Source organism: Lonchura striata, chromosome 14 (assembly GCF_050655825.1).
Source record: "Lonchura striata isolate lonStrDom1 chromosome 14, ASM5065582v1, whole genome shotgun sequence".
Classification (NCBI taxonomy): Eukaryota; Metazoa; Chordata; class Aves; order Passeriformes; family Estrildidae; genus Lonchura; species Lonchura striata.
This window is the reverse complement of record NC_140716.1, coordinates 4,349,089-4,363,065: the sequence shown is the minus strand read 5'-3', so window position 1 is coordinate 4,363,065 and position 13,977 is coordinate 4,349,089. Positions and strand designations below refer to the sequence as shown.

General features: G+C 42.3%; 2 protein-coding genes across 11 annotated transcripts in view; one reads left to right on the top strand and one right to left on the bottom strand.

The window, feature by feature from the left end:
• Window positions 1–616, bottom strand: part of CARD11 (caspase recruitment domain family member 11) — a 106,401-nt gene extending 105,785 nt beyond the window's left edge. For 2 of the 3 annotated variants that reach the window (XM_085592169.1, XM_085592171.1), the window contains exon 1: window positions 515–616. The gene's annotated coding sequence lies outside the window, so the exon portion shown is untranslated. Of the gene's footprint in view, window positions 1–494 lie in introns of all 3 variants that reach the window. The other variant, XM_085592170.1, reaches the window with a different exon arrangement.
• A 402-nt stretch (window positions 617–1,018) lies between these two features.
• The window catches only part of SDK1 (sidekick cell adhesion molecule 1), a 378,688-nt gene continuing 365,729 nt past the window's right edge, over window positions 1,019–13,977 (top strand). For 2 of the 8 annotated variants that reach the window (XM_085592158.1, XM_085592155.1), the window contains exons 1-2: window positions 1,019–1,144; window positions 1,695–3,066. In XM_085592158.1, coding sequence (XP_085448284.1) covers window positions 2,607–3,066 — 460 coding nt within the window. In that variant the 5' untranslated portion in view covers window positions 1,019–1,144; window positions 1,695–2,606. Of the gene's footprint in view, window positions 1,420–1,627; window positions 3,067–13,977 lie in introns of those variants that run through there. The other 6 variants (XM_021549399.4, XM_085592153.1, XM_085592154.1 and 3 more) reach the window with 5 other exon arrangements.

Below are 13,977 nucleotides of genomic sequence, written 5' to 3'. Positions count from 1 at the left end.
GACAGATGTACCTGGGAGATACACAGGGAGGTCAGGACGAAAAGCTGCCCTGCAGCTCTGGATGCTGACGGATGGAATGGCTTGGACAGGAAGGCAGCTGAGGGGCAGGTGTTGGGCACAGGATATCCTGCCAGGGAACCAGGGAAAGTGTTCCCTTGCTCCGGAGTGCAAACTGTGAAGCTGCTTTACCTTCTTGAATGCCGTAAAATAACAAAGGCTAGAGAAAAAGGTGCTTTCTTGGGTAACACACCTGTCAAACACCCACCACACCGGCTGTTAATAGAACGGGAAGATGACCTTGTGTTTGATGTGATAATACACAGTGTTTGCTCTCAAAAAGGCAGAAGGAGCAGGAGCCAAGCTCCAGCTTTGGCTCTGCCAACCTGCAGCCCTCGCTGCCCTGCACGGGCACAACCGCAGCGGGCACAGGAAGGCGGCAGCACCGCACAGCCCAGCGCGCAGGGACGGGTTAAACCTCGGGGGTTCACTCGCACCTCGGGGGTTAAACTCGCACCTCGGGGGTTCACTCGCACCTCGGGGCTCCCTGGGCTCGTCACCGCACTCCTGCTCCAGGCCCAGCGGCGCACGGGAGGCGCGGCCGCCGCGGGGCGCGCCCGGCTGAGGCGGCGGCGGCGGCCCGGCCTGTCCGGGCGGGCCCGGCGTGTCCCCGCCCGCGGCACCGCCGCGCGGGCATAGGGGGCGCTGTTAGCGCGGGGACGCGGCGGCGGAGCGCCCCGCCGGGACCGCGGGGACGGGGATGGGGACGGGGATGGGGACGGGGACAAACCGCGGGGAGCGCAAGCCGCGTCCCCTCAGGCCGGTTGGAAGGGGGCAAAAGGGGGCGCGAGACAGCCCCGCTCCCGCCTTTGCGCGCGCGCCGCCCGCCCCGCTCTGCCGCACAATGAGCGTCCCGGCCGGAGGGAGCGCAGCTGAGGGGATGGGGATGGCGTCGCTTGTGTGTCCCCCCTCCCGCGGCTGCGGAACCTGCACTGAAATACCGCCCCAGCCCCGCGCCGCCCAGTCCCGACAGTGGCACACACACAGAGATACGCACCCGTACAGATAAACGCACACACATCCCCTCAGCCCCGCGCAGGATGCGCCCCCTCCCCAGCCCCTTCCCAGCCCAGATACGGCCCCGCTGGTGAGGTGTAGGTCAGGGGAAGGTGGGCTGAGGCGCTGTGGGCGGGAGAGCCGTGCGGGGAGCCGGGAGGTGAGCCAGCAGCGCCGCTGCCGGTTCGGAGGGAGCCGAGGGGGAGCCGGGACGCGGGGCGGGGACGCCGAGGTGGGCGCGGGGGGATGGCGGGGCGCGGGCAGGGTCGCGCCGCGCCGCCGCCTGAGGCGGTGAGGAAAGTTGAGGCGGCTTTCGGGGGCCGGGGCGAGCCGGCGGGGCTCGTGTTTGATCAACTTCGCGCCTAGGTGCTTTGTTTTTAACTCGCCTTTATCCTCGGTGCTTCTTTTATAACTACTCCTTTCCTTTCTTTTAACAAGTAGAGGGGGGAGGGAATCTCCCACGAAAGTTTTCCCTTCACGGAAGGCGGGACTGAAACAATACCCCGATGCTTTGTTCAAATATAAAACCTCCAGCGCTTGCTTTCCCTTTTTTTTTTTTTTTTTTTTTTTTTTTTTTTCGGTTGGGTTTTATTGCCGCCGCTGCCGCTGTTGTGATCGCGCTTTCCCCCTTGTGTTTACAGCGCCTGTGAGCGAGAGACGCTCGGAGGAAGGACCGGGATCCCTGGGCTGCATCAGCGCCGAGAGCAGGAGCCCGGCTCAGCAGAGCTGGGAGGATTTCACCTTGTTGCTGTTTGTTTCGGGAGATTTTCTCTCCCCCCACCCCGGACACTGTCCAGCTGAGGGTTTGCTTCCTTGCTGCGTCCACAACCGGCCAGAGAAAAAGCGCTTTCCCACTTAGAGGTGATTTTTGTCGCGGTCTCCCTGCTAGGAAGGGATCGGTACCAGCCTTCGAGGAGAGAGACCGGATCAACTGAGGTTTTCCCTACCTCCGGCTGAACGTGAGGAGTTCAAGTGACACCGGCACCGGCCTGTGGCTGCCTGACTGCACAGCGAGCTGGAATCACAGCCAGAGCTGCTTGATTTACCTGCTCGAGAACCCTGCAAACCCTTCTATTGACGGTAGAGATTTGTATTCCAAGGAAAATCGGATTAATATAAACTATGCAGAGCTTTGCGGGGATATCGGGAGACTACTCTGTCTGCATGGCTAATCTTGAAATTGTCTGAAATAAATCCTTAGCGCAAGGAATAACGAGACACTTTCAATTAGTTTTTTTTTTTCTCTTGTCGCTTTTTTCCCACCCCCCCTTCTGCGAGAATTTAACACTTCCATCGGAGGGTTTTTACAGGAGGATGGGACACATGCTGGAGAACTCACCACGCTCCACAAAAATGACGGGGTTAACAGTTTCCATCACTGTTGCAGTATAAAAGGTTCTCTTTGGATTGTCTGCTGGTGGCTGCTAAGATGGATCAGTTTCTCCCTGTTCCTGTTTGCGATGTGCTGAAGGATCCGGATTTACTGAAATACTGACGCCTATGAACTTACTCCCTCTCTGCTGAAGGCATTGGATGTGACAGTGCAGAGAAACATGTGTTTCACATTTCTGACTGGTTGTTTTGGTGCAATCAATACCTCCACAAGAAACATTGACTTAGGTGGCGACTGTCATAGCGGGAGGCACACGGAGCGCTGCTCCCGGCTTGCAGGCGGAGCGAGCACAAATCAAAGAGCCCGCCGATCCTGGCGAGTGGGGGCTTCGCTTCCCCCCAAAGCGCGGGGCACCGGCTCCCGACCCTCCACAGAGAGCCCGGCCCGCGGGTGCGGAATGAGCGATGACCAAAGCGCTGGCAGGAGTGGCAGCCGGTCGGATCGGATGGGCATCAGTGAGGCAACACCGGTTGAAAGAAAGGTGGATCGCGAAATTATTGCCCGAAGGAATAGCAGGCGAGGCGGAATGATGATAAAGTTAAACTTCTGTTTCATCTTCTGTCGGGGATGGTGGGCGTTTCTGTTGCTTCAGCTCCACATGTTGCAAGCACTGGCACAAGGTAGGGCTAGAGACATTTTTTGTTTATAGAAATGCTGCATCTGCCTTCTGAGAGGAAGGGAATCTTGCGCGGGTACAGAGAAACCCTTTTACTTTCATCCTTATCAGAGATAAACTGCAGAATTTGCACTGAGCTGATTCATGTAGGAATGGTCTTTTCTTACACACAATCGTCTCTTTATGGAGCAGGGATTTGCAAACTGTACCTACATGTTTCTCTCCCTTTCTAGTCTTATCCTTACCCTATCCCAACCTCCCACGGAGACTCACAATCCCTATCAGCATCAAACCTGCTTTTTAAATTTACTTAAATGCATCCGTGCTGTTCTTTCAGGCAGCAAAAGAGTTAACTGCTGGTTTTGTGTGTGTGTGTCTCTGTGTCTGTGTGTGTGTTTAAAACCACTGTGCTCTGAGATAAGTTATTAGGAGAAGGGGAGTCATAAATCCTCCGACTAGAACTAAACCAGGCATGTTAAAAGGAATTCTTTAAACATATGAGCACTATTCTATGTGAGCCTCGGTCTCAGCATTGTTCATTTCTTTTGGATTGCCAAGTAACATTTACCCGAGACAAAAACTGCAATTGATTCGTATCTGAGCATTTCCACATCAGAGATCCTTGCAGTCAAATGAGTCACTTGTAAACGAAGGGTCAGAGTCGACCAATAGACTTTAAATACCAAGTGTCAGTCACTTTGCATGTAAATTCCCTTCTCAAAAATTGCCAAATGTAGCCTAATTCTTAATAATCCTTTGACAGAGTAAACAATAAATGGCAGGCAGAAGCATTACAGTTGGCTGCGCCAAATAACACGCTGAACAAACGCAGCTTTCACTTTCTTTGCTGGGTTGAGTTTTATTGCTGTGTGCATTGTCTGGCTGAAGTGGGGTGTACTGGACAATGCAGAACTGTATCGTGTGGCACCAGGAGTTAGTTATTAAAAGCGGAAGTTCATACTCCATGAAGGGGAATAGTCTTTGTGTTTTAGCTCTTTGTTTTCAAGTATTTCACGGGGAACAACGGTGCATTCAGTTGTAAGAAGTGGATGGGGCTGTGTGTTGAGGAAGAGGAGTTGGAAGCCAAGTCTGCTGTAGTTTGTCTGCTCTGGGTTTACTGCTGCATCCTCAGAAAGTTTGGAGCCGCAGGATACAGAAGAGATTTAATCCAGTGTTTTATATGGACTCCACCCTCATAAACCTTTCTCAGTGCTTTGTTTATGCTGTCACTGCTATTTCCAAATTACTTTTGCTGAGGCCTGCAAGCCCTAACAGGGTATTGTTATCCTGAAACAAGCCATACCTGACATAATTATCTCTGCAAATTAAAATTCACGTCACTTTTTGCTTTTTTTCTTTTGGTAGTTGCTGTTGATAGGTGCCAATATGATACTTCATGTTGACAGATAAATGCTGATGATTCTTGCTGTTTACATTTAAAAAGGAAAAATCATAAAAGGTAGTTTTAAGTGCCAGGGATTCAGGGATCATTTTAGATGCCAGCTTTTCTATGGTTAGTAGTAAACTAGCCATTTTACTGGATTACAAGTGAATTGAAACTTTTGTTTAGCACATAGTAGAGTGTAATTTTTCAATAGTTTATTTCAGATTACTCAGCATTTGCAGTAGTATCAATTTCAGTTACTGTATATCTCAGGGAGTTACGTAGTCCCTGAAAAAAGTCCTTACACCAAGTTAGTTTTAAGTAACTAAGAGTATTTAAGGCAAGGAGGGGAAGGGAAGAGAATAAGATGTTATTTCTGAAAAATACTGGGGCAGATAAAGCTATGAAGTGTAGAAGACATGAAACAATGAATGCAGAAACAAAATACATTGTAATTTTTATATAATGCTGAAGATTACAGTTAGTCTTCTTAAGGATTATTTGACACATAAACCAGTGTGGAGGTCTGGATGTGGAGGGCTTTTATTGGAATTTCACAAAATTTGTATTAATTTATAACTTGTGGTTCTTTTTGCACTCTGAATTCTAATGGATTCTAAGTCATTCATCACTTTTATGCAAAAATTTACTTTGAGAGAAGATGACAATATAAAAGACTTTCATGAAAATGGAAATTCTGCTACAGCCACAGACGTTTCTAATGGAATGATGTGGTCATATGCATGAGAGAATTACATGACTTCAATCTTTTTATAAAATAAAAAAATGAACATTCTAAATATATGGGCCATGGCTCTTCTGAATGAATCATAATACAAAGCTATAACCAGCTAATGTTTCCATAATAACTATCCCAGCATTATTAAAGACATAAGAGGTATTTCAGGCATACTGAAATGCAGGTTCTTCACTCCTAGGAAACAGATCAGGTAAAGTTGTTGAGATAAGTAGCTTACACTTCAAGGTGAACAGAAGAAATGAGTTTCAGCTGCAACAGTTTGGTTGAGTATTCTCTAAACTTGAATGATCATCCATGTGAAAGCTGATCTTGTAGTGAACTGTAGACAGAACCACTTGTAAATTCATTTTGTGCTTAGGTCTTCAGCTGTTCTGTCTTCTGATAGTTGGCTTACATATTTCAGGGTAAAATTTATCTGCTTTCTTCTTCCTTTTTAAAGTGAGTTTAATGAGTCTAAAATGTACATTGGGTTGTTGTCCGGAGTAATGAAGGATTCTCTTTGAACCTTAGTGTTGTTGTGCAGACCTTGGCACAGTGGGAGTGACTTTCCAGGTACAGAAGACAAAGTGGATTTGTGGCCTGTCCCAGGCTGGGAATGGAGCTCCCACTCCTGTGATGGCCAGGGCTCTGCACAGGGCCCCTTCACATTGGGGGTGTGTCTGCACTGGCCCATCTCAGCAAAACTAACCTGTAAGAGTCCCCAAACTGTTGCACATTCCTTTGTTTACTCAGCTCACTCTGCCTGCTGGCCTCTGCCACCAGCCCTCTTTTCATGGCATTTTTATTAAATGATGTATGAGATGCTAGTTAGCCTCAAGTCATCGTGTGTCATCAAATAGTGATGAGATGCTAATTGATAATCACTATAATTATCAAATTAGACTTTGTGAGGTGGTGGTAGGAATGAATCATTTGGCCCCAGTGGCTGCCTACTGTACTTGGAGGAACATCCTCCTGCAGAGTCTGGCTCAGGGGTCTGCATGCCTGGGCAGAGTCCTGGGAATACACAGAGCTCCTGCAGCTTTGGAATTTATTCCTTATGTATGAGATTAACAAACACCGATGCCTACTGAGGTACAAAATGTTTACTAAACTACTGGAATATTTGTATGGAAATAGAAAAATTCTGCTTATTTAAAATAGGTTGGAAGTTGCTAGAGGCGACTCTACATGCATCTTAATGGATTTAAGTACCTTCCCAATGTCTACCTTTGTTGAGGAATGAAAGAATACTTTGAAAATATATTTCTTTGGGTTGATAGCTGTTGTTCAGAAAGATTTTAAAATAGATAAAAGCAGAGCAGAGCTTTAAGCTTCTCCAGCAGGAGCCTGGTAGCTTTAAATATTAAGAAAGAGAAGCTTGTCTGATTTTTCTTAGTTTTATAGCAATGGAACTCTAATCTTTTTATGGTACTTAATCAAATCTGTATTCAGAATTCTACAAATACCTGGATGTACATTTAAGGTGATATTGATGTGCATTATACTTTGAAAGAAGCCATAACCCAGTAGATAGATGAAAATGTTTCTGGGGCCCAACTTCCTTAATTCAAATATTTGATCTGGGGTATTATAAATATGCTGAGAGTAAGAAGCTTTTTCAAACCAATTTCAAATTCATTAGGTGCAGAGATAATAAACAATGTGCATAGAGTATTTGGTTGTTAGAAGGATGGATAGATGGTAAAATATTAGGGCAATACCTACTGGAGAGTGAAAAAGATTATGAATTGAATGTAGAAGGAACCATTTCTAATTACAAAAGACTGTTATTCTCTATTGGAAACTCAAGATTTTGTATTGCCTTTTGTCACTATTGGACACAAAATGAGTACACAGAAGCTTGATAAGTTTAAAAGAGAAAAAGAGCTAATTTTATTTCTGACTTTGCAATATATAGAATTCTAAAAGTGACAGTGGATTGGAAGATGAAATTGTTACTTCTCCAACCACACTGGTCTAACTAATAGTCTATCAATTCTCTCCTCTTACAAAGAAGACTGCAAAACAATGATTATTTTTTTACATAAAGAGTGTGCGAGAACTCTAGTAGAAACATGCAAACATTAGAAGGTATAGACAACTTTTAAAAGAACTTCAAAATTTTTAAAAGTACTATAAAAGAAAACTTAACACTTAGAAATCAGGGCAACAGCCTTTTGTGCTTCTTTTCTTTAGATGAGCTTTTAAAGTATGTGCTAGTTTTAAAGCAGTTGAATTTTTTGTGTATATAATTATAATAATTAAGCAATTGATTTGGAGGAGTAGATCCAGGCCCAGTCTAAATAGAACTGGGGTGGAGATAGTTGGCATTTTCTGTGGCCAGATCATGCGACTTCTCACTCTCTCTACTGTGGTAACTCTTGGTTTGCTTTATATGTTTATATTTTGCTGGAAAAGTACCTATTCTTAAGACTTCTTAGAGCAAGTTCAAAGAGCTGTGAGCACATAATATTAACATTCCAAGTGCAGTGTTTCAGATGATTCCTTGAGAGTGCAGTGTAATGGTCCTGGTAGAGCTGAAGGGAGACCATAAGTAATGGGTGTTTATAATCACTGTGTTCATGCACTGCCAGGAGATGCTCAGAGCAGGAATGGCCTGGGTGTGGAGAGAGGCTGTGGTAGCTCTGCTCTGTGGCTTTCACCTCTCTTAAGAAGAACAGAAGGCAAATCTGTGTCCTTGAAAAGTTGTTCTGGAAGCTTCTGCCATCTCTGTGTGTAGTCATGTATTTTGAATAACAAAGGCAAATGTTGTCTAATATTTTAAAGATTGCTTTAACAAACCATAGAAATACTAAAACACAATTTCAAATGAGTTATCAGGAAGCTGTTAAGTGAAGGGATTGGGCTTTTGTAGATCTGAGAGGGATTTTGTTATTGTTTTATTGTTCTTATCACCATACATATACAAGTCTGGAACACATCCTTGACTCAAAAGATTTCCATGCATTTATCAACTTTCTATACAACTTTACCTGAACATCACATTCTGGATGGGCTGGTTATTTGGTCCAGCAGGACCTTTGTGCTGTGATGAATCTGTGGGCTGACTAGAGGCAATTAGATTCCTCATGGAGCAAAATTTTGTTCATGCTGAGTTCATTACAGAAATAGGCCTTTCTTCCTCCCTCTGCATATGTACATACATAACATGCATTTAAATAGTTTTTAGGGAAAACAATTGATGATATGTTGATATTTTCAAGATTTTGTTTTCTTGAAGTTAAAACATATGAAAAAGAACAATTTTGGTAAGATTTGTGTAGAGATTATAAAATGCCAGAATAAGGTACCTTTGCATCTTTAATACAAATTCTTAATGTATGTACATTATGATTAAGTTTAAATTGTTACCTATTGTTTTTCCTGGCTACACAGTCAGAACTGAGACTGAGTGCTGCCCACTGATCAGTTTTTCAGTATTTTGTTTTCTTGTCAGTGCTTGGCTCCATCTTTCATTTGCTTGAAATCTTTTAAATTCAGCACAAGAAGACTTTTGTGTGAACCAAAGGAAGAACTGTTAGCAGCTATAGAGTTGCATTGGATTAGACTACTTACAGTTATTACAGCTGGAAAGCAAGTCATTGGTGAGATTTGTGTTCTATTTCTGACTATCAAGTGAATATTTTCTAGTGAATAAAGACTCTTCGCTGCACGTGCCTCAAAGATGACCCTTCACCATGCATAGAGCTCTAGTAGAACAAAAATGTAACTTCATGGAAAGGCCTGTTCCCAAAGAACTTGGGGTTTCTGAAGTTCTATCTGCCCCTGCAGCACAGTAAGACTTTGCAATTCCTTTACAGACATGGCCTTTGGAATGTCACAGCCCCAAAAGGTTCGAAGGGTGACCGGGCTGAGAAGGGAGGAGCTTTTATTTTAAAGTGATACCAACTTCATTGCTTTTAAACATACATGACTGGGTTTGTAGGATCTGCTCATGGCACTGATTCTTGACTTCTAGCTGTATGTGATACTTGTACATCATATCTTGAGTATTTGTATTTATGGTTTACAAAAAGAGATATTTTTTTTTTGTTCTGGCTTTGCTACAGAAAATAACACATCTATTCCTAGAATAGACACTGGTCTATTTCTAATTGTGTTTTAGCAGTGAAATGCCCCTGAGGTGGCACCCTCACTAAGATTAGAAATGTAGATCCATAGGCTTTTTAAGGGGAGTGTTTTTATTTTCCAGCTGTTCAGCTCCCTGGGCTAGCACAGACTTTGGTCACACAGGCATCAGGGACAATGCAAATGAGGTGACAGGACTGCCTGGACAGCCTGGCTGGGCCATGACCCTGGCAGCGTTCCTAAGATCAGCTTCAGCTGGGGGGGAGTTTTCCAACTCTGACAAAACACAAGGCAATGTACATGGCCTGACTTCTTACACATAGATGGAGGCTGCTGCACTCCATCTATATGGAGTGAAAATAGTGCAGTGAGGTGGTTTAGAAGGCTTAACTTTAGTTTTTTTTCTCTGGAAGTCCCTTTCAGTGAGTTTTTCTCTCTGTTGGATGAAATCTTCCCAACCTGAGTTTATAAGGTAGATGCTAAATTTAAGTAATATAAAAATTCTCCTTAATCCTCTGATATCTCAATTATGTATGCTGGTGATAGGAATAATACTTTTTTTTTTCTCAAACAAAAAGAAACTTTGCAACTTAAGTTGCAAATTCCACCAGTATTACTTTTTAATGTTTCTATCTAATGAGCAGATTCAGAGGGTTAAAAAGGGGAGGTTTGACCTCCAACAACTCCGATTAAAGGAAGTCTTTAACAGCACTTAATGCAAGACGTGGAAGTGGATTGTGCAATCTTACGTCACACCATTCAGATAACTTTTGAAGTATCATTTTTATAAACAATAAAGCATTAGAGCTTTTTATGCAGATAATGTGATTCCTTAATCCTGTTTTTCTCATTTCCATGCTCTATTGCAGCAGCCTGAAGAGAAAGTTGATTCTGGTAGATAAATCAATATCCCTTAGGTCTCTTTAAACCACTTTATGGTCTTTTAAGCCCTAAGCCATATATTTTTCCTAATAAACTCCTTGGTCTAACATGGTACCTAAAAAATAATTTGTTGGGTATTGCTCTCTTGGACCAGAAAGTAGAGAATAACGATAACATAGCTCCAGTGTGTGTTGCCAGAGAGGACCCACATTGATTCCAGGCTGCAATTGAAGTTTGTAACTCATTATTACACAAAGAACCAGAAGATCTGGTGACATTGCTTTCATCCTCAGGTTCATATTTGTCAAATTTTGTGTATTTATTAGCTGAGAATGTTGTGGTTTTGGCATTGAGTTCATAGGAGATTAACTCAGTAGCAATGCTACTTTTTAAGAAGAGGTGCTAAGGAAATAATGGAACTATAGTGCAAATATTTAAAATCATTAGACACTTAGAAAAAACTATTTTGTTAAACTAGTGCTGTTTGCTCACCTAACATTTGTGTTAAGCACAGACTCAGTTCCAACACTCATTGCAGTCTTGCTGGTGCACTGGGGAATGAATGTCCTGTTTCTTATTTCTTATCTGCCAAGAAGTGCAAAGGCCATTCATGACTAAATACTTTGAAGTAACTAAATGGTATATGATTATTGGAAAAGAAATATATGGTGCAGTGCCATACCTGCAGTTCAAGGATAATACATTTATCATACCATGGAACACATTGCTGGAGTATTGAAGTGCTTGGGTGGAGGTAAAGGGAATTCTGCATCAGGATTTCTAAATGAGTGTACTGAAAAGTTTAAATCCTCTTGAATCTGTGTGAAGAGGTACAACAAACAGTTTTCTTGTTTGTGACTGTTTTCTTTCCTTCTGGGTCAAGAGATTGAATACACCCAGATCTTACCTATCATGTGAATGTAACATTTGCAAACCAGCACCTTTGTGCTTTCTTCCCCACTGTCCCTGTTGTTGAGGAGAAAGTCATTAGCGCTTTTCTTTTATGTTGTGATGCATAAAAAAACTTTTGCAGCAGCTTTGCTGGTAGTGCTCTGGCAATAGTGCTGTGCCATGGAGAAGGCAGTGCTGTTGTTTGTGTGCACGTCCATCTGTGCGTCTCACCCTTCCCTCTGTTGTCTTTATCCCTTTGTCTCAGGCTGACACAGCCTCTACCCCGATGTGCTTCTGCTCTCACATTAGTGCTCCTCCGTGCTGCTGTCTACATGTAATGTCTCCTGCCAGGGACAGGCTGAGGAGGAGGCTTAAACCCTCTGATTCTGCACTTGGGATGTGGAGCAGATCCTGCCTGTGGAGTGCTCCTCTCCCTGGGCACAGAGTGCCTTTTCTAGGACACGTGCATTGTGTTAAGCAGGGCTTTTATTGTGCTGGAGGCCTTGTCATCTGGAGAGCAGATGAGCAGGAAGACTGTTTATTGGTAGATTATCCCAGCATTTTTTTAAAATGTTAAGTAAGTCTAAGAGGCGAGAGATCAAGAACAGCAGCTCCTGTGTTACACCTTTTGCTGTTTTTGTTCCCATGAAGACATTAGATTTGTTTCTGAAGATGGAGTAACTGAAATTAAAAACCATTTTGATGCCACTTCAAGCACCAGGTTTTAAGATCAACTGATCTGTCATTTCTCTCTAGAATTTGTTTTGTTTTTACAAACATAACTGTTTACTTGTGAATAATATCAGATGTATCTTAAATTAAGAAAGTATGTGGATTATTGTTAAATTAGTTTCCTGCATTGGCCTGTGCAACCATAACTTTCTAAAATGCCATATTTTAGCTAGAAAGAATATTTTCTTTTTATCTTAAACTTCATTTTTAAGGTTGCGTGTTGTTTTCTTGCTTGAAACTTCTGTGCAAGGCTCTTAATTTTTAAGAACTAATGAGAGGTTAGTGTTTTGTTCTGGGTTTTTTCCTCCTCTTGAAAAGAATACATATTTTATATAGTAGCTTCATAAAATTAGTCGACTGAGAGAAGATGTTTCTTGTTCATAGAGCCTAATCATGCTAGTGCTCATTATCCATAGAACAAGGCTAAAATTTCACTTTTAGGTGTTCAATTTCAGGGAAATGGGAGAATAGGTCAATTGACTCTGGCTTAATTCAATTACAAGACAGGCCAGAGATGCTATTGTTTAATGAAATCATCAACAGAAAAATTTCAAGTGACTCTCAAGATAAACCTCTCATTCATGCACAAGTTTGAAGCATCAGTGAATAACAAAGCAAGATTTATATTTTAGAAACTTTTTTTCAAGCTGCTTATGTAGTAACTAACATCTTCAAGTTTCTTTATACAAGTGTTGATAGCAATCTTAGATTTAATTAATTATATAGGGCTTATTATTAGCATTTAATGGGTCAAATATTGAAGCATATTTTTCTGAATCTTCAGTTAAGAATTCTGAGTCAATGGCACTCGTGTCAAACTCAGGATTTCAAGTGCTGGTAATTCAATGTTACATTCACTATGTAAATGCATCATAATTAAAATGATGCCTTGTCAATCCCATTCAGGTTTCTTGTGAGTATAATTTTCAGCTTTCATATACTGGATGTAGCTCTGTCTTCTGCTACTCAAAACCTGAACAAGACATATTTGTGGTGTACTGGTGTCAGTAAAAACCTTCAGTGTTAACTGTTGTGCCTGATTAAACTCAAAGAGTGGAAATCTTAGTGATTCTGTTAAGGAAGTCCAAGTCAAATCTAAAACTTTTGGATTTCCACACTTAACATGTGAACAAATGTTCATACATGTCACAACAAATCTTGAAAGAATTCTTCATATTCTAATAGCCTTTCTACAGAGCTGCAGGACATTATAAACACTGCTAACCATCTTCTGTGCAAATGTTCACTAGAGTGGAGTAAGTGCTAGCTGTCACTTTATTAAAAATAATGGCTTAATTACTCATGTTTGCTTGAAATTCATTGCAGTGTGAAGTGATTAGGCATTGGTGCTTTGGTAAATTATGGCATATTGCACATTTTCTGTAACCAATTAGTGAGTGTTGGTGTTGGGCACGTGCAGTGCACTCAGTTGTCACTCATTTCATTAACATCCAGATCTGTGTGGTTACCAGAAGTCTTCTGTTGGAACTTTAAACACGTGACAAAGAAAATGAGGAGATTTTTTATATATATATATATATATATATATATATATATGAAACTCAGAAAAGACAGCAAATAAGTACAAGACAAAAGTTACAGTGCAGTTCTAAGCACATGTTCTTGCCTTGACTGAAAAGCTCCCCAAACCAGTACTAGAGCTGCCAGATATGGCATTCTCATAATTCAGCCAAATCTTCTATTCTGAGTGAAAGGCAAATGTTGCCTTCATACATATTTGCAGCTCTCTTCCAGACATCCAGCAGTCTCAGCTGTCTTGAAATTCTGGAGAATGGCTAAATGCAGAAAAAAATGTGTGTTTGCCTGCTTGTTTAGATGCTGCATCAAGGCAAATAGAGCACCAGACGCAGCTACTCAGAACTCATGTAGTAAGTTGGCAGTAGAATGTACTGTACAGATGAAGAACTGTCTGTAGTGATTGATATATTGGGTTTTTTTTGAAGTCTTCAGTGTGTTCAAGTCTTCTGAAGTCCCATTTCTGATGCTGGTCAGAAGTTCCTTTACTGTTCTGATTTTTGTTGATAGAGTATTTTTTGTGATTTAGATGCATATATTGCTGGATTTCAGATTTCTAGGCATGATTTGTGTTTAAGACTTGTTTTTTTTCAAGTCCAGCTGGCAACTGAGTACCACAAAGCCACTCACTTCCCCCACCAGCAGTGGAATGGGGAAGA